Below are 19,438 nucleotides of genomic sequence, written 5' to 3'. Positions count from 1 at the left end.
TGAGGATATATTTGAGATATCCAGGACTCAGCTTTCAACAACACCTGTGCTAAAAAGAGGAGCTTAGTACAAATCTCCACAGCAGAGTCCAGCTGTTTTATAACCAGGTTGAACTGTTTCTTCTTCATCTCTCCCCAAGGACCAGTGGAGACGTCCGTCAGAGACCTTATGTCTAGTCTCTCTTCTCAGAAGTACCTATCCCCCAGAAACTCACTCCCAAACACAAGGGTCTTCTTATTTTAGAACCTGCCCCTCCTGGGAAATGTCTGAGGACTGCACACCTCCCTCCCAGCTGCTGCAACCGGAGGCAGGCAGCGTTATTAGAGAGGCAATATGTTCTGCTGCACAAATCTCAACAATCCCTCTTCTTTCTTTCGATGTGGATCTCTCCTGCTGCACTATTCTATTTGCTCCAGATATAAGTGGAGTGAAGAGACAAAACTATGTCCACACTCTCTGCTTCCTTGGACATTTCCCCTCTCCTTGTCAGATTTTCATTTCCATAGCAGTCTCCTTTGCTCTTGTTCTAAGTCAAATTAAATGGATTTCAGTTTACCCTTAATAATAAGCACTTTCTTCACCACCTTCCCATCCCTTTAGCACTTCTTCTATCAACTTCTCGAACAGCCAGCTTTCCATCTGCCAGAAGCCCTTGGTGTTGCTCCCAGATATCATAACTGCTAAAGTGATTTCATCAAATGCTGGAGCATTGATTTCTTTCCTTTTCTCTCCCACACTCTATTTCTTGGTCTATTTCTTCTCTAAGTTTAAATTCAGTAGTTTTCCTTCCCATGTTAATTAGGTGCCAGAGGATATACATAGAGAGAATGGCTTCATGATCTCATCTCAAACACCTGACTTGGTACTTGTCTTCAGGAATGACAGGTAGCTATTAGAGCGAATGTCAGGCTTCAGGCCTTGAAAGAACTGCAGGGAACATATTTCATTACTCAAGAGAGAAAAATCCTCCCAATTTCCATTATATATGAAGCTCTGCAGATGACAGGAGACATTCCAGCTGTCAAAGTCAGAAGTGCTTTGCAAAGGCTTTAAACTTTGCCAAAACATGGCTAGATTTTCATGGCAAAACCAGAAGATACAGAACTCTCACACACACCATCCTGCTCTTGACTGTAAAGCAATAACACAGCTAGAGTTCAAAGGAAAAACTCTCTCAAGACTGTTTTAAGAGGCACTAGAAAGATTAAGTGTGGTGTTTTTTTTTCTCCCCCATCACTAGAAATAGCTTCAACATGCTCAGGAGAGAACAGGACCAGTCTGACACAATACATGCAGCAGAGGGGTATATCAAGAGCTCGTCTCACACAGTGTGACACGGGCTTTAATGACACACACTTCAGAGTTCACAGAAAAGTCTAGCTTAGAAGGGACCCTGGAGATCATCTGGTCCAACCTGAAAAGCAGGGTCTTAGATCAACTTACACAGGGCACTGTCAAGATAGGTCTTCAAGATTTCCAGTGAGAAAATGCTAACCTCTCTGGTCAGTCTAGTCTGATGTTTAGTAGCTCCCATGGCTCATTTTTTTTTTCCCCTTGTATCCAGTAAATTTACCTTGAAGAAACCTCTGCTTGTTGCCTCGTGCCCTTTTCCTGCACATCCTTGAGAAGACAGCAGCTCTATTTCTCACCTCAGCCACCTCATCAAAACTGGAAGGCTGTGAGGAGTTTTCCCCTGGGCCTTCTCTCTTCACTAGTGCAGAGCCAATTCTTTCAACCTCTCCTCATATGTCAGGTTCTCCAACATCCAGTTTCCTTGCTGGCCCTACTGCTGGACCCTCTCAGGTTTTTTCAGTCTCTCCAGACCAGAGCAGTGAACTGAACACAATATTCCAGGTATGGCTTAACAAACACTCAGGAAGGAGCCCTCCTACTTGAGCATCCTCAATGTCCTGCCATAACTTTGCTGGGCAGCCCAGGACACAGTTTGCTTTCATGCCTGCCAGTGATCATGGCTGGTTCAAACTCAGCTCATTGCCCAGCAGTGGACCCTCAGGGTCTTTTCAGTCCTCCGGCCACTCAGTCCTCAACCTCTTTTGCTGCTTGGATCATGAGGTCTCAGACAAAAGACTTTCTAGTTTTGCAGAGGTCATGGAGCCTCCATGCCTGAAGACATTCAAAACCAAACTGGACATGGCCATGAGCAATGTGATATCACTGATGCTGCTTTGAGCAGGAGGTTATCTAGATAGGCTCCAGTGGTTCCTTTCAACCTGAATTGTTCTACAGGTCAATGACATTCTGGATGTTTTACATTATTTTTATCATTATTATTAATTTTATTTCTATATTTTAATTTTGTTAAAAAATTATTATTCCCTCCTGCTGAAATGTTTCAGCATTTCTCCCCTATTCAACAATATTTTTTACAGTAGAAAGTGTCCCTTCCACTGCAGAAGTGTGCACACACTCAACTACCTATACTCAATTCCCTGTAATAAGTGTACGTGGATCTTTACATGAGAACCACCACTGGCACATGTGGAAGTTCCTTTGTGTTACCAGTAGAGGCTAAGAGATTACCTTTACTTTCCCCACTATTTGATTTATTCATAGGAACATAAAATGTTTTCAGTTGGAAGGGACCCTTAAAAGTCACCTAGATCAACTCCCCCTGCAGTCAGCATGAATACCTTCAACTAGATCAAATTGCTCTGAGTCCTGTCCAACATGACCTTGAAAGTTCCCAGGGATAAGGCATCTATCACCTCTCTGGACAACCTGTTCCTGTGTTTTGCCACCCTCACTGTAAAAAAATTTCTTCCTCATTGCCTTCTGGGTACTTAGATTCAGTCACTGGTGTCACTGCTGAGAAATTCAAAGCCACTCATCAACATCAATTCTTTTTTTCACCCTGTGAATTGATGCTTCTAATTAATACCCTGCCTTCAAGGTTTAGAAGGATGAGTAGAGAGCTACACAGGAAGAGACTAATAGGGTCATTTAAACATTTTAGGTCCGTGTTTGTAGGAGCTCAAAGTCCTGTCAGCATCCTAAGCTTGTAGATATCTTCACTACATTGTTGAGGAAAGATGATATTAGTGCCTTAATCCAATCTTTGCTGAAAGATATTTTACTGCCTTAGTTTGCATGCTGCCCTTTGATATGTTCAGCCTCTATTAACAGCTTTATTGCCAGCACAGCTCCAATCTTTCTGTAATTTGTTTTTTGGTGCAGAGAATGCTTGCTTTGAACAATGATGGTGTTCAGACACTTCTATTTTAAGAGGGATCTAATAATTACTGTAAATCTTATTGTTTGTTGCACAGAACTGAGTAATTCTACTAACAGTTACTAACTTCAATAGGATTCATTTTAATCTCATCAGCTGGATACCTGCTGCTTATTAAAGCAACATCCTCTGCAACCTTCCACACCAACTGGAGAACTTTGCTGGAAGAGAAGATACCTACTTGAAAGTGTAATAAACAAATGTTTGAAGATGATTACATGTCAAAATTGGGAAAAAATGTGGATATAGTTTTCAGGGAAATTTAGACATCTCTGCTTTGGAAGAGCAAAGCAAAATAAGGGTGTAAAAACTGCAAAAAGTATCCTTGGGAACCTCTTTCAACCTCATAGAATCACAGAATCACAGAATGGCTTGGATTGGAAGAGATCTCCAAAGGTCATCTAGTCCAACCCACCCTGCAGTAAGCAGAGACATCCTCCACCACATCAGGTTGCTCAGAGCCCTACTGAGCCTCACCTTGTATATCTCCAAGGATGGGGCCTCAACTACCTCCCTGGGCAACCTATTCCTGTGTGCCACTATCCTTATGGCAAAGAACTGCCATAAGGGTTCCTAAATGTATTCTTCTCTAGTTTGAAGACATTGCCCCTTGTCCTGTTACTGCAGGCCTTTGTAAACAGTTTCTCTCCATCCTTCTTGTAGGCTCCCTTCAGGTACTGGAAGGTTGTTATTAAGTCTCTCTGGAGCCTTCACTTTTCCAGGCTGAACAACCCCAGCTCCCTCAGCCTGTCCTCATAGCAGAGGTGCTCCAGTCCTGTCATAAGGAGTCAGGCTTGCAATTTCTACTTTAACCTTCCTTAAAAATATACTAGGTATCATTCCTTCAATATTTAATCTACTTTTTCATTGACTAGTGAAATTCAGAGTTACCCTCCAGCTTTGTACCCCAGCTGTTATCCTTACATTTCGTGAGTAAGGAAACAAAGCATCTCAAACAGGGCTAACAGAGTGCACTGGATAGCAATCAACACGCATTTCCAACTGCTTCAAAATAGATCAAAGCAATAAGCAGCTGTAGAAAAGCAAGAAAGAGAATTAGGGTATTTTGATCCAAACCCAGCAATCAAATAACTGCATTTACTCCATAACAACCTGAGCTATTCACTCAATTGTCACGCTCAATGACTAACCACAACTCTTCCACATCTACTTCACCACTATTTCATTGATCAGAATGGAGGCAATTGAGGAGAATAAGCATTAAGAAGTAATAATAGAGCCTAAAAAAAAAGGGGGAAAAAAAAGTCTGAGAATTAACATCCAGGGTTTCTATTTTCTGGTAGTATAACTTTAGAAATGGTTTCATGACTTTGAAAAATGTGTAGAATCCAAGAGAATGGACAGAGTTCTTTTCTCCCTGCAGCCAGAAACCCAGCTTTTAGGTATGAAAAGGTATCCATTTCTTTTTCTTCTCCTTCCCAACCCTCAAGTTGTAGAATAAGAGGGGAAAAAAAGGGATGAAAAAACCCAACATCCTCCCTCCCATTTGCTTATGCTTCATGCAGAGGGCCATGCTTCCCTCAGTAGTACAACATGCACCTGCCTCTGTATCAATGTTATTTTGTCAGCTTCTCAAACAATTCTTATGTTTCACATGATTTTTGACAGGCAACTTAGAAAGTGTTTCTGAGTCCTTTTAAACACAAAGTAAGCTATAGGCAATAACAGAAAATCAGAGAACCACAAAATCACAGAAGCACAGAATCACAGAATCAGAGAAACATAGAATCACAGAATCAGAGAATCAGAGAATCATAGAATCACAGAAGCACAGAATCATAGTCCTTGGAGCTTAATGGTAGAGTAGATACTCACCTGCAACCCATGCAGGACTCCACACTGGAACACATGGGTGCTCAAAGGAGGCTGTGATTCTGTGGGAATACCACACTGCAGCTGGCTCCTGGCATTCTCCCTCCTCTCTCAGATTAAGGAATGGGAGTGATAGAACGGTTTGGAGGGCATCTGGCACCCAGCTAGACTCAACGCATCACAGCCATGAGCCCAAACCATCCAATTAATCCTTCTAAAGACCATTTTCAAACTAAATTTGCTCTGAAATTTCTGTTGCAGAGAAGAATCACTTTTGCTCTAGGTGGGTCTTTTACATATGGGAGCAAACATTGCTACTGTGCCACTTCAGAGAAAGTGATGATCGTTCAGGACACCTCAGTTCCAGCCCTGGATACCATTATATGATCAGAAATGGATAGTTATGGCAATATGAAATTACTGGAGCTCTTTATCTTAGAAAAGATTCCTAAGATAACTGCATGCTATTTATTACTTTAAAAAAAAAAAATCAAATAAAGATACCAAGAGGTAACTGGAATTTAAAGGCTAATAAAGGAGGGAACTGGGGTTGTTTGGTCTGGAGAACTGAAGGCTGAGGGGAGACCTTGTTCTCTATGGCTCACTGAAAGGAGGCTGGACATGTGTAGGGGTTGGTCTCTTCTCCCCAGTATCAGGTGACAGAATGAGAGGAAATGCCCTCAAGTTGCACATAGGGAGGTTTAGGTTGGATATGAGGAAAAATGTCTTTACTGCAAGAGTGATTAGGCATTGGAACAGGGTGCTCAGGGAGGTGGTGGAGTCACCATCCCTGGAGGCGTTCAAGAAACCTGTGGCCATGGCAGTGTTAGGTTGATGTTTGGACTGGATGATCGTAAAGGTCTTTTCCAACCAAAACAATTCTGTGATTCTGGTATTTGTAGCATTATGATAAAAAGCTTCAGATCTCCCTTGAAGACATCTAGAATCTTTCAGTGATTGCTGCATGACCTTGTTAAACCATCTTTGTGGTCCCACTTGACAGTTTTCACACAGCATCTAAGGCTGACACGACACACAGCTAAATGTGACTGGACAGCAGACAACAGTACAAGCACAGAGCCCTTCTCTCTTTGAGGATTAGCTAATGTGAACTCTATTGACTGACCTGGGGAACTGACAAGAGTAACTTTTAAGACAGAAAGAAAACCTAGTGCTTGAATATCTTGTTTTCCACTACACAATTTATAGTGACAGAGGAAGCTGGGAGAATATCATTCAGTGAATCCTGAATTTTTATCCTTAAAAGTCCTTGCTATTGACAGAGTCTGTAAATCTCAAAGAGTTCTGGGAAAAATATTCCATATTCAAGAACACTATTCCTTCATTTTAATAAGAAGCACAGTAGATTTTGCTTCCAATGCATTTTTAAACAACAAGGGCACTTCATATTAGACTATTCACCAAGCACTCTGATACAGCCACATCATTCATAGATTTACAGAATGGTTTGGCTTGGAAGGTACCTTAAAGATCATCCAGTTCCAACCCCTCTGCCCTAGGCAGGAATACCTTCCACTAGCCCAGGTTCCTCAAGGTCTCATCCAACCTGACCCTGAAAAACTCCAGGGAGGGGGCATCCACAATCACCCTGGGCAACCTATTCCAGCGTCTCCCTACCCTCACTCTAATGAATTTCTTCCTCACCTCCACTCTAAATCTGCCCTCCTCAAGCTTCAATCCATTCCCTCTCATCCTACCACTACAAGCCCTTATAGAAAGTTCCTCCCCAGCTTTCTTGTAAGCCCCCTTCAGGTCCTGAAACAAAGAATTTCTTCCACATCTCCATTAGTTTAAAACCATAACCAATTACCGAACAAGAATGGTCTGCTCAATTAGCATGTTCAGAATGTGTTCAGTACTTAGTTACTAACCAATGGTTAGGCATTTGATCAAACAGCCAACTTTGAACATTTCCAAAACATTAATGTTTGAAAAGAAAAACCTCAGTCTGTCATTCCACACTCACCTGGAAAAAAAACAGTGTGAGATCGTCTCACCTCTACCACTCAGGTTTACAGTGTCAGGATTAGGTTTTCATCCCACTTCTCACTGCACTGTTTGCAAACTAGACAAGCCAAGAACACACCCTCCCCACTGAAGAGTGGTAAACAGGCAATGCTTCAATTCACAAGAAAGCCATGACTCACCTTGTGAAAGTTCCTGAAATATGCTGCCTTTTCATCTGGAAATTTTTCTAGCCTCCTGGGTCCTTTGCTGGAAGCCTTCTTGAAAACCAACCAACAGCGTCTGAATATCTGCAAACAAAATAAAAAGGATTACATTAGCTTTTCTTTAAAGGTGGAGAGCATCACAAATGGATTCAGTCACATAACTGACTTAGGAAGAGTCTTTGAAATGACAGTATTTTCTTTTCAGAGTCTGGAAAATTCTGGGAACATCAATTATTTCTACACAAGCAATCCCAATTCATCTATTCATAGATATTGTTAGTCCTTAGCAGACTTTTTCTTCTTTCATTTTTTTTTCCATTCATACCAAGGTTAACAATTCCTGAGATGCAAGCAAAGCCATGGACTTTGAATGTGAAAGGACTTTCAAGGCTGTGATTAGAAAATGTACTTTTGGAAAGCACTGAATGCACTTATAGCTTTCGCATTCACTCTGTTGGTGTGAGTATCAATACAACTGAAAAACATTCACAGCAGCACAGAAGGTTAGGGACTCGAGGGGACCTCCAGAGATATTTCAGTCCAACTCCCCCACCAAAGCAGGATAACCCAGGGCAGGTCACCCAGGAACACATCCAGGTAGGTTTGGAAAGTCTCCAGAGGAGAGATTCCACAACCTCTCTGGGCAGCCTGCTCCAGAGCTCCGTCACTGTCATACAAAAGAAGTTTCTCCTCATGTTGAGATGTAACTTCCTGTGTTCCTGCTTGTACCCATTCCTCCTTGTCCTGAAGCAACACTGAAAAGAGCCTGGCACCTTCATCTTCACACCCCTCTCTCTGATATTTTGAGATATTAATAGCATCCCCTCTCAGCCTTCTCCTCTCAGGACTGAACAGCACCAGGGCTCTCAGCCTTTCTTCATAGCAGAGATGTTCCAGTCCCTTCATCATTCTTGCAGCTCTCTGTTTGACTCTCTTTAGTAGATCCCTGTTTCTCTTGAACTGGGAAGCCCCAGACTGGACACAGTATTGCAGGTGTGGTCTCAGAAGGGCAGAAGAGAGGGGGAGGGAGGAGAACCTCCCTAGACTTGCTGGACACACTTTTCTTGATGCACCCCAAAATGCCATTGGCCCTCTTTGGCCACAAGGGCACTTTGCTGTTCCATGTATAAATTACTGTCCACCAGGACTGCAAGCATAGCAGCTTTTAACAAAGCACAGCAATCAGGAATCAGTATGTGTGTACAGAGAAGAAAACAAAGTTGAAAGAAGCACCAATGTGACCATTACTGAACAATAACATCTCATTCTCTCATCAACTTCAATCACAGAATCATACAACCATTAAGGTTGGAAAAGACCTTTAAAATCATTGAGTGCAACCCTAACCCAACTATCATAACCACTGAACTATATTCTGAAGCACCACAGCTACAGCTTCTTGAACACCTCCAGGGAGGGCCTGTTCCAACCCCTCACCACTCTTGCAGGAAAGAAATTTTTCCTAATCTCCAACCTAAACCTCCCCTGGCAGAACTTCAGTCCATTTCCTCTAATCCTATCACTAGTTACCTGGGAGAAGAGACCACCAACAGCCTCACTCCAACTTCTTTTCAGGGAGTTGTAGAAAGCAATGAGGTCTCCTCTCAGCCTTCCCTTCTCCAAACTGAAAAACCCCAGCTCCCTCGAAGGCAAACTTTACAAGGTAAAACTACGGAGATGATCAAAGTATGAGAGCATGTAGTAAAAAAACCCAACATCCACCACAGAGCACAAACAAAAATGATATTACCCTCTCCTTTTAAGAAAAGACCCACTGGATTTTGCTTCAAATGCATTTGTAAGCAACAAGGACACTTTTATTAGCCTGTTCACCATGCCTACTGATACTGCCATAGCCAGAAGTTTAAAACCAGAACTGAATGATCAAATAAGAATACACTTGCAGTTCGAAGAGAAGCTGATTGAGGATAAACCTCCAGACTACATTACGCAAGTAAGGGATTAGATATTAATCTACTTTTGTAATCCTTGAAAATAGTTTATTTCACTGTCCTCTTTGGTACTTGCACAGCTCTACAAACAATACCTTATGCAATTGTATGTCATTATTTCAAGGTCACATTGGGGAAAAAAAAACCCACAACAAAAAAAAAAAACCAATAGTAGTTCATGGTTCCACTGGCTATATATAGAGAGCAGAGCCTTCTGTCTGCAGACACTCTACAGAGCACAAGAGGCATAGGACAAAGAGGAGCAAACACATCTCTTCATTACAAAATTAAAGAGAATCAAGGATATTTGAGCAGAGAGAGCTTAAATAAGTTTTCCCCTTGGTGTTATGCTGTCTCAGCTGGGGTTCTTCAGCTTGGAGATGAGAAGGCTCCAGGGACACCTAATAGCAGCCTTCCAGTACCTGAAGGAGGGCTACAAGAAGGCTGCAGAGGGACTGTTTGCAAAGGCCTGCAGTGATAGGACAAGGGGCAATGCTTTGAAATGAGAGAAGAGCAGATTGAAACTGGATGTGAGGAGCAAGTTCTGCACCACAAGGGTAGTGGAACACTGCAACAGGTCACCCAGGGAAGTAGTTGAGGCTCCATCCCTAGAGATACTCAAGGTCAGGCTTGATAAGGCTCTGAGCAACCTGATCTAGTGGAAGATGTCCCTGCTGACTACAGGAGGGTTGGACTGGATGACTTTTGGGGGTCCCTTCCAACCCAAACCATTCTATGATTCTACACCTCTATGAATAAGTAACAAATATAGTGTATAGTGTTAATAAAATAATTAAGCTTAATCAACCACCATCTGACACAATAATAATGACCTTATCCTGTTGCCATTATCTTATTAGTCAACATTATATTTTTTTCCCATTTACAAACCTGCCATTGGTTACAGCACCAATGTGTTTAATTAGGAAGGCCTGGAAGAAAGCACAGCATTAAATAAAATCCTCTCCAAATTTGTTTCTCACAAAGCCTACGAGTTTTAAGCTCTTTTTACTAAGGTTGCAAAGTGGCAGCTGTACAACTGTACTCCCTATCTCTGAAATTACTTCACCTCACCTGAGGGAAAACAAAGGCAATATTATATTTCTCAAAAAAAAAAAATTAAATTACACTGTGGGACATCATAAACCATCTTTATTAGATAGCACTTTCTTCAAATAACAACTTGGCAGTGGTCCAATTTACTTTACCAAAGCCACAGCACTGCTCTCACGGTTTTCTCTTGATTAACCCATAGCGGCTCTTGGCAACATTATGGCATGGAAAGCTCCACATGTAGGAAGAGGCTCTTCGTGCTGCTTTGAGCTCACTAAGAAGCAGTAACACCAACTGTCCAAAGAGAACATATTTACTCACTTAATCATACAGTCAATGAATGGTTAGGGTTGGAAGGGACCTCCAAAGGTCATCCAGTCCAACCCCTCTGCAGTCAGCAGGGACATCCTCCACCACATCAGGTTGCTCAGAGCCTTGTCAAACCTAACCTTTGATTGCTCTAGGGATGGAGCCTCAACTACCTCCCTGGGTAACCTGTTCCAGTGTTTCAGCAGCCTCATGGTGTCAGAACTTGTTCCTCACATCCAATCTAAATCTGTTCAGAGAAGAGAAGAGAAGAGAAGAGAAGAGAAGAGAAGAGAAGAGAAGAGAAGAGAAGAGAAGAGAAGAGAAGAGAAGAGAAGACAAGACAAGACAAGACAAGACAAGACAAGACAAGACAAGACAAGACAAGACAAGACAAGACAAGACAAGACAAGACAGAATAGAGAATAGAATAGAATAGCATAGAATAGCATAGAATAGCATAGAATAGAATAGAATAGAGAATTAACAAGGTTGGAAAAGACCTTTGAGATCATCAAGTCCATTGAAGCCACTGACCCTTGTCTATTACTGCAGGCCTTTGCAAACCCTCTCTGCAGCCTTCTTGCAGCCCCCTTCAGGTACTGGCAGGCCACTATTAGGTCTCCCCAGAGCCTTCTCTTTTCCAGGCTGCATCCAGCTCCCTCAGCCTATCCTCACAGCAGAGGTGTTTCAGTCCCCTGATCATTTTTGTGGCCCTCATCTGGACCCATGCCTTCAGGTCCATGTCCTTCTTGTACAGAGGGCTCCAGAGATGGGTGCTGTAGTCAAGGTGAGATCTTAGGAGAGCAGAGGGGCAGAATCAGCTCTCTCAACCTACTGGCCATGCTTCTTTTGATGCCATTGGCATTCTGGGCTGCAGGTGCCCGTTGTTGGCTCATGCCTGGAGCTAATAACAAAAGTGTGGCTTCTAATAATGCTCCCAGCTCCTTTGCAATGTGTTTTTTATTTCTAATGTGTATATATATTTTCAGTTCATCTCTCTTCCCCAGAGGAAAGTCTTTGCCTAAGAAGGGAAAAAACTTTGCCTTAATTTCACATCTTTTATTGACTTCCTTTTTTCCATCACCTGCCCTTAACCATTTACAGACATCAAAGGCTTCTCTTTAAAGAAAAATATAAAGAGCAACCTATAAGCTCTATCCTGAGAGGTGATGGGTTTTAGTACAGCTATGCAGTCCACATTTTACAGTCTACCTGCATTTTGAACTGCTGGTGACAAGGGACCAGAAGTTTTGTGTTAACTGACTGAGAAGTTTTTTGAAGGTTGGAAGGGTTGTTTCTGCCTTTTATTCTTGATTGGTTTGTTTTGTTTTTAACTATCTATGGCACAGCCAGATTTTGTTCAAATGCAAAGGGTCAGATCCAGAACATCAGGAGTATCCCTGATAAATGAAAAACCAGGCATGCAAAGTCAAAGAGTCAGATTTCTCCTTGTGAAGATGAGAACGTTTTCCAGATAAGAGGTCATCTAATGTGTACTTCAAAGCCATTCTTTCAGTGACAAATGAGCAAGGTCTCCTGAATGGCAACTTCAGTCTTTTTATCACTGGCTACCAATCTGGGACATGAAGGTTTGCAGCTAAAATGAAAAAATTCAAAAGATAGGCTTTGACCCCCTCTTATTAGTGGGCACTTGAACGTGTCCTTCAAAGACAGCTGGATTATGGCTGTCTTTAAGGATGCTCCTTGTTAGGCCTTTTCCCAAATTTCAGCATTGGGATGAATTCAAAGGCTTCAGCACCTAGACTGCAGGAATGAATAGAATAGAATAGAATAGAATAGAATAGAATAGAATAGAATAGAATAGAATAGAATAGAATAGAATAGAATAGACCAGATGAGGTTGGAAGAGACCTTCAAGATCATCGAGTCCAACCTCTCATCTAACACCACCTAATCAACTAACCCATGCAACCAAGCACCCTGTCAACTCTCCTCCTGAACACCTCCAGTGGCGGCTACTCCACCACCTCCCCGGGTAGTCCATTCCAGTGGGCAATCACTCTCTCTGTGTAAAACTTCCTCCTGACCTCCAGCTTGAACCTCCCCTGGTGCAGCCTGAGGCTGTGTCCTCTTGTTCTGGTGCTGGCTGCCTGGGAGAAGAGACCAACCTCTGCCTGTTTACAACCCCCTTTCAGGTAGTTGTAGAGAGCAATAAGGCCACCCCTGAGTCTCCTCCTCTCCAGGCTAAGCAGCCCCAGCTCCCTCAGTCTCTCCTCATAGGGCTTGTGCTCCAAGCCCCTCACCAAAAGCCCTTGCTTTTCAAGGAGAACACTGAATAGCAGGAGGGAGCCATAAGTTTCACCTTTATAGACTGTTCCAGATTAAATTTATTGACATCTGTTTTCTTCACACCTTTAGGGAGAGATCTGAAGAATGCAATGGCTCAAAGAGGACTTCTGATACAGTACAGCAAGGTACATCCTTGCATTTGGAGTTGATTCTCTTGTAACCTACTTTTAAAGTTGGTGATAAACAGGCACAGCTCCACTGCATTCCAGCAGTGTTCTAACACTAGAAGACACTTTGAATCTCAGCATTTGAAAAAGCATTAGCATATGAATTTACCTATAAATATGAATAAATAGGTGCAGATGTGAGCACACAGCAAACAAAACATTTGCCTTTCATAAGGCACCTCATTGTTATACATAAGCCTACTCAATTATTCACGAACTGCGAGATACTCTTTTATCCCTGGCCTACTTTAGGATGCCATTGGCTGCAATCAAAAGTTCTGAAACACTTCTAAAGTCCTCAGATAATTGGGGTAGCCATTGCAGAAGGAATCGGCATCAGCCCTTTCACAACAGAGAGAGCAAAAACCACTACCAGCGTTGTCTCCACAACATCCAGTGTTTCCTGTGAGATTTAAGTGTGTGCTTATCACATATGCACAGTTGAAGAAATGCCAAATATTTGATCACCTAATCAGTCTTAGAGCATTCTTGGATGAGCACCCACTGCTCAGAGAATATGATCTAAAAAGGTTGTAACTGAGGGTAAGCCACACAAAGTCTAACCTTGTGCTACTGCTTTCCTTTCTGGAAATATTCAGAACAATATCATTGAGTACATGCTGTGTTTGTGTTTTCTTTTAGTAAAATATCAATTAAAAGGTCCAAAATGTGTTCAGCACAAACCTGAAAGGACTCTAATAGAATAGAATAGAATAGATTAGAATAGAATAGAATAGAATAGAACAGAACAGAACAGAACAGAATAGAATAGAATAGAATAGAATAGAATAGAATAGAATAGAATAGAATAGAATAGAATAGAATAGAATAGAATAGACACCACCTAATCAACTAACCCATGCAACCAAGCACCCTGTCAAGTCTCCTCCTGAACACCTCCAATGATGGCGACTCCACCACCTCCCTGGGCAGCCCATTCCAGTGGGCAATCACTCTCTCTGTGTAAAACTTCCTCCTGATCTCCAGCCTGAACCTCCCCTGGTGCAGCCTGAGACTGTGTCCTCTTGTTCTGATACTGGCTGCCTGGGAGAAGAGACCAACCTCTGCCTGCCTACAACCCCCCTTCAGGTAGTTGTAGAGAGCAATAAGGTCACCCCTGAGGCTCCTCTTCTCCAGGCTAAGCAGCCCCAGCTCCCATAGCCTCTCCTCATAGGGCTTGTGTTCCAAACCCCTCATCAACTTTGTTGCCCTTCTCTGGACACACTCCAGCAAGTCAACCTCCTTCCTAAACTGAGGGCCCCAGAACTGGACACAGTACTCGAGGTGTGGCCTAACCAGTGCAGTGTACAGAGGCAGAATGACCTCCCTGCTCCTGCTGGCCACACTGTTCTTGATGCAGGCCAGGATGCCATTGGTCCTCCTGGCCGCCTGGGCACACTGCAGGCTCATGTTCAGCCTACCATCAACCAGCACCCCCAGGTCCCTCTCTGCCTGGCTGCTCTCCAGCCACTCTGACCCCAGCCTGTAGCTCTGCATGGGGTTGTTGTGGCCGACGTGCAGAGCCCAGCACTTGGATTACTTGTATTGAAATTGTATTGAGCTTGTTTGTTTGTTTGAATTGCACTTGTATTGAAATTACCTGCTGAGTCCACGGTGTAGCAGAACCTCTTTAAACTCTCTTCCGCCCTCAGTTAGGTCCAAGAAGGGAAAAAAAAGGAGATTCCTCTAAATTAATAGATTCATGGAATGGTTTGGGTTGAAAGGGACTTCGAAGATCATCTACTTCCAACACCCTGCCATGGGCAGGGATACCTCCCACTAGACCAGGTTGCTCAAGGCCTCATCCAACCTGGCCTTGAACACCTCCAGGGAGGGGGCATCCACAGCCTCCACGGGCAACCTGTTCCAGTGTCTCACTGCTCTTACCATAAAGAATTTATTTCTAATATACAGTCTAAACCTCCTATCCTCCAGCTTCAATCTATTCCCTCTCACCCTATCACTACAAGCCATTGTAAAAAGTCCCTTCCCATCTTTCTTGTAGGACCCCTTCAGGTACTGGAAGGCTGCCCTAAGGCCTCCCTGCAGCCTTCCCTCCTCCAGGCTGAACAGCCCCAACTCTCTCAGCCTGTCCCCATAGCGGAGGTGCTCCCGCTCTCTCACCATCACCCAAAGATTTCTAAAGGTGTTTTGTAGTTACTTCCAACAGCTGCTTTGGAGATTAACCTTTTCTTTATCCACACCTATAGCAAAGAAAGATTTGCCAGTCATCCCTAACATTTGGAGAGGGGATTTTTATTTGACAAGGTTTTAAACATTACTCCAGAAATTCCACCTTAGAGTCAGAGGAAACAAAAAACACACCAAACAAACCCAGAAACACAAACCCCCCTCATTTATTATTTATTTAATAAAGCCAAAAGAGAAAATTACAACACTATAAGGTGAATGTTTTGTTTTGTTGGGTTTTTTTTTTTCAAACCACTAGAGATGCTTTGAAAACTGTCTGCCCCTAACCCAAAGACAGCAGCACAAAAGGCAATCAGTTTCTTGATTATATTGGAAAACCATCTGATTTTCTGCCACTAGCTGTACAAACAATGTGTCTCTTGAGAGAAGCAGCTGTGAGTCAGCTCCTAGTGCCTAGCAGAAATCATCACTGACCAGGAGAGGCACTGAAGCATCACTCATGGGGCTTTTTGCCAGCATAAGCTATCAAATCCTTCTCCCAGGAAGACATCTACATAATAATATTCAGTCTTGTATTTACATCTTGTTATCTGCAGGAAAGGTGAGTTGATCTCTCCTCCCTGACTTTCCACATTCAGTGCTCTCCTATTAGACAAGAAAACATCTGCAGTGTATGCATTAGAAACACTAAGCCCTGAATGTGTTCAAATTTACATCACAAGTTACCTCCATTAACAATGGGGTTTATGGGGTCTGTGATAGAAATGAAGACTGTCCTGAGCTAAACTAAATCTTCACTCATGAATTAAAAAATGTGGTGATCACAGCAAGAAAAAGAAAGATAGTTCATAGATTTGGGATGGAAGGCACCTTAAAGATCATCCAGTTCCAATCTCCATGCCGTGAGCAGGGACACCTTCCCCTAACCCAAATTGCTCAAGGCTTCATCCAACCTGGCCTTGAACTCCTCCAGGGAGGGGGCATCCACAACCTCATCCAGTGTCTCACCACCCTCACTGTCAAGAATTTCTTTCTAATCTTCAGTTTAAATCTACCCTCCTCAAGCTTCATAGTATCATAGTATCATAGTATCATAGTATCATTCAGGGTTGGAAGGGACCACAAGGATCATCTAGTTCCAACCCCCCTGCCATGGGCAGGGACACCCCACACTACATCAGGCTGGCCAGAGCCTCATCCAGCCTGGGCTTAAACACCTCCAGGGACGGGGCCCCAACCACCTCCCTGGACAACCCATTCCAGGGTTTCACCACTCTCATGGTAAACAACCTCCTCCTCACATCCAGCCTGAATCTCCCCACCTCCAGCTTCATTCCGTTCCCCCTAGTCCTATCACTCCCTGAGATCCTGAGAAGTCCTTCCCCAGCCTTCCTGTAGGCCCCCTTCAGATACTGGAAGGCCACAATTAGGTCACCTCGGAGCCTTCTCTTCTGCAGACTTCAGTCCATTGCCTCTCATCCTATCACTACAAGCCCTTGTAAAAAGTCTCCTCCTAGTTTCCTTGCAGGCCCCTTTAAGATACTGGAAGGCTGCAGCACCTGAGAGGGGTAATTGTCATAGTAAAGTCATATCTAACCATTGTTTTGACACCCACCACTTGGATCTTTCTGTGCATATTTTGGCAAAGGGAGCAGAGAGGGTGGGTGACACTTTAGCACTTCAGTAGAACACTTGTCACGCACTCAAGTAAAATTTCAGAGAAACTGAAAAGCAGTTACTGTCTGTAAAAAGGCCCAAGAGGAAAATGGGAAGACAAAAACCATTCATTGCCTCAGCTGAAGAACAAGCTACAAGATATAAGCTACTGCTGAGTAAAGTCAATAGAAAAGGACTTGGGGGTTCTGGTGGGTGAGAAGCTGGACATGAGTCAACCATGTGTGCTTCCAGCCCAGAAGGCCAATGGCATCCTAGGCTGCATCAAAAGCAGTATGGCCAGCAGGTCCAGAGAGGTGATTCTGCCACTCTGGAGGAGGGCCACAAAGACGATCGTGAGGCTGGAACACCTCTCCTATGAAGACAGGCTGAAAGAATTTGGGCTGTTCAGTCTGGAGAAGAGAAGGCTCCAGGCAGACTTTAGAGCTATATTTCAGTGTCTGAAGGGAAGCTATAGTAAGGCCAAGGAAGGACTGTTTAGAAGTGCTTGTAGCAACAGGATGAAGGGCAGTGGTTTGGAACTGGAGCAGGGTAGATTTAGATTGGACATCAGGAGGAAGTTCTGCACAATTAGAGTGGTGAGATACTGGAACAGGCTGCCCAGGGATGTGGTTGAGACCCCATCCCTGAAGACATTCAAGATGGGACTTCTTGTGGCCCTGGTCAGCCTGATGTAGTTGGAGGTGTCCCTGCTGACTGCAGCAGGGTTGGACAAGGTGACCTTTGAGGTTGCTTTTCAAACCAATGCAATCTGTGAAGCTTTGGAAAAAAATAAAACGCCTCGTCGCCTTCCACCTCCTGGAGCTACCAACTCTGTGCATGAAAAGGGCAAAAGCAAATCCTGCTGGAAGACAACATGCTCTGTTCTGAGATACAGCCACCACTGCACTAAGTGAGTGCATTTTGGTTGGCTAATTTGGATCTGCATGACGAAGCAAGAGAGGTGGAATACTACTGCACAGCACTGAGCTCCCCAATTAGTGCAGAGGCTATGGAGTAGCAGGGAATTGAGGCCATCTCCTGCTCCTTTACCACACCACTGGGAACTCTGATAACTTCCAGCAGCAGAGCAGAGATGCTCCACAGTCAACTGACACCCAGCCCCGTAACAGAAGGAGAGGTAAAAATAACCCCTAGCCCTGCTAAGAAGCAGGAGATGACTTGCTTCTGTCAGCAGCTCTGGGATGTGGGGCCATGGCTTTACCACAAGAAACGAAAAGCCTTGGGAGGTTTTCCTTTGTTATTGATCCTAATTCTCCACTGGCTCTTGCCTATTTCAACATATTTTCTTCAAACATTACCCAAGTATCTGCCCCAAAGCAACTGCAATAAAAGCAAAGCACTTTCAAGCCAGGACTGAAAAAACCCACAAATATATCCCAATAAGATCACTAGTAATGGCTTTAATAAAAACATGCTGTCTGAAGGTGTGTTTTGAAGGCTATCCAATGTGGAAACATTCCTCAATCTATGATAACCTTGCACATACCCTTGAGCTTCCTTTTATCATCCTAGTTAGGAAGCAAGGTTAAACCTCTGGTTTATTAACCTTGCAGTCTGACCTTCTGCAATGCTCCAGGAAACAAAAAGGCCTTACAGTAATTAGTTTAGAGTCCTAGGTTAGAGTCTAAAAGTTCTGACAGCATTTTTATTATTATTATTATTATTATTGTTGTTTGATGGATTGCAGATTTGCTGTCATCTAAAGCTAGGAACAGCTGAAATATAGAAACATCTGCTACAAACTGTTTCCTCTCAGATTAGATCAATCCTTGTGGGCTTGATTGCAGTCAGGGAGAATTAGGATGGTTAGAGAGAGATGATTAGGGACAATTCTCCCAGTTATAGCACACATACGTCATCTTTCTGCTGCCATAACATAGCATTAGAGATGCATATAGATTCTTATGATAGCCTATAATTTATGGTCTCCTAGGCACAGGCTATCCACATAAAAAAAAAAAGATTTATTTTATTATTAGAGAGTTCTGTCAAATCGAAGCACACCACAGTAATTTTCCAACTATTCCTATCCTAACTAAGCAACTGTGTCTATAAACAACTTTAAGCTATGGAATCCGAAGTCTTAATTTTAATGTGTTTAAAAGAGAGCAGGGGAGACAGATCTGCAGAGATTTGCATGTTGTGTCCAAGTGCAAGAGGCTAGAGAGTTTCACCAATCCCTAAGCACCTACAGCTCAAAAAAAAGGATGATCAGAGGGCTGGAGCACCTCTCCTATGAGGACAGACTGAAGGAGTTGGGGCTGTTCAGTCTGCAGAAGAGAAGGCTCCCAGGTGACCTCGTTGTGGCCTTCCAGTATCTGAAGGGGGCCTACAGGAAGGCTGGGGAAGGACTTCTCAGGATCTCAGGGAGTGATAGGACTAGGGGAATGGAATGAAGCTGGAGGTGGGGAGATTCAGGCTGGATGTGAGGAGGAGGTTCTTCACCATGAGAGTGGTGAAACCCTGGAATGGGTTGTCCAGGGAGGTGGTCGAGGCCCCGTCCCTGGAGGTGTTTAAGCCCAGGCTGGATGAGGCTCTGGCCAG

General features: G+C 43.4%; 1 protein-coding gene across 1 annotated transcript in view; it reads right to left on the bottom strand.

The window, feature by feature from the left end:
* The window catches only part of DOK6 (docking protein 6), a 276,783-nt gene that overhangs the window by 154,301 nt on the left and 103,044 nt on the right, over window positions 1-19,438 (bottom strand). Inside the window, exon 2 of the mRNA XM_068147758.1 lies at window positions 7,252-7,359. Coding sequence (XP_068003859.1) covers window positions 7,252-7,359 — 108 coding nt within the window. The remainder of the gene's footprint in view (window positions 1-7,251; window positions 7,360-19,438) is intronic.

Source organism: Melanerpes formicivorus, unplaced genomic scaffold, assembly GCF_026170545.1.
Source record: "Melanerpes formicivorus ecotype bairdi unplaced genomic scaffold, bMelFor1.0.p_v2 SCAF_15, whole genome shotgun sequence".
Taxonomy (NCBI): Eukaryota; Metazoa; Chordata; class Aves; order Piciformes; family Picidae; genus Melanerpes; species Melanerpes formicivorus.
The sequence above is the reverse complement of the archived record's forward strand: the minus strand, read 5'-3'. Positions and strand labels throughout refer to the sequence as shown.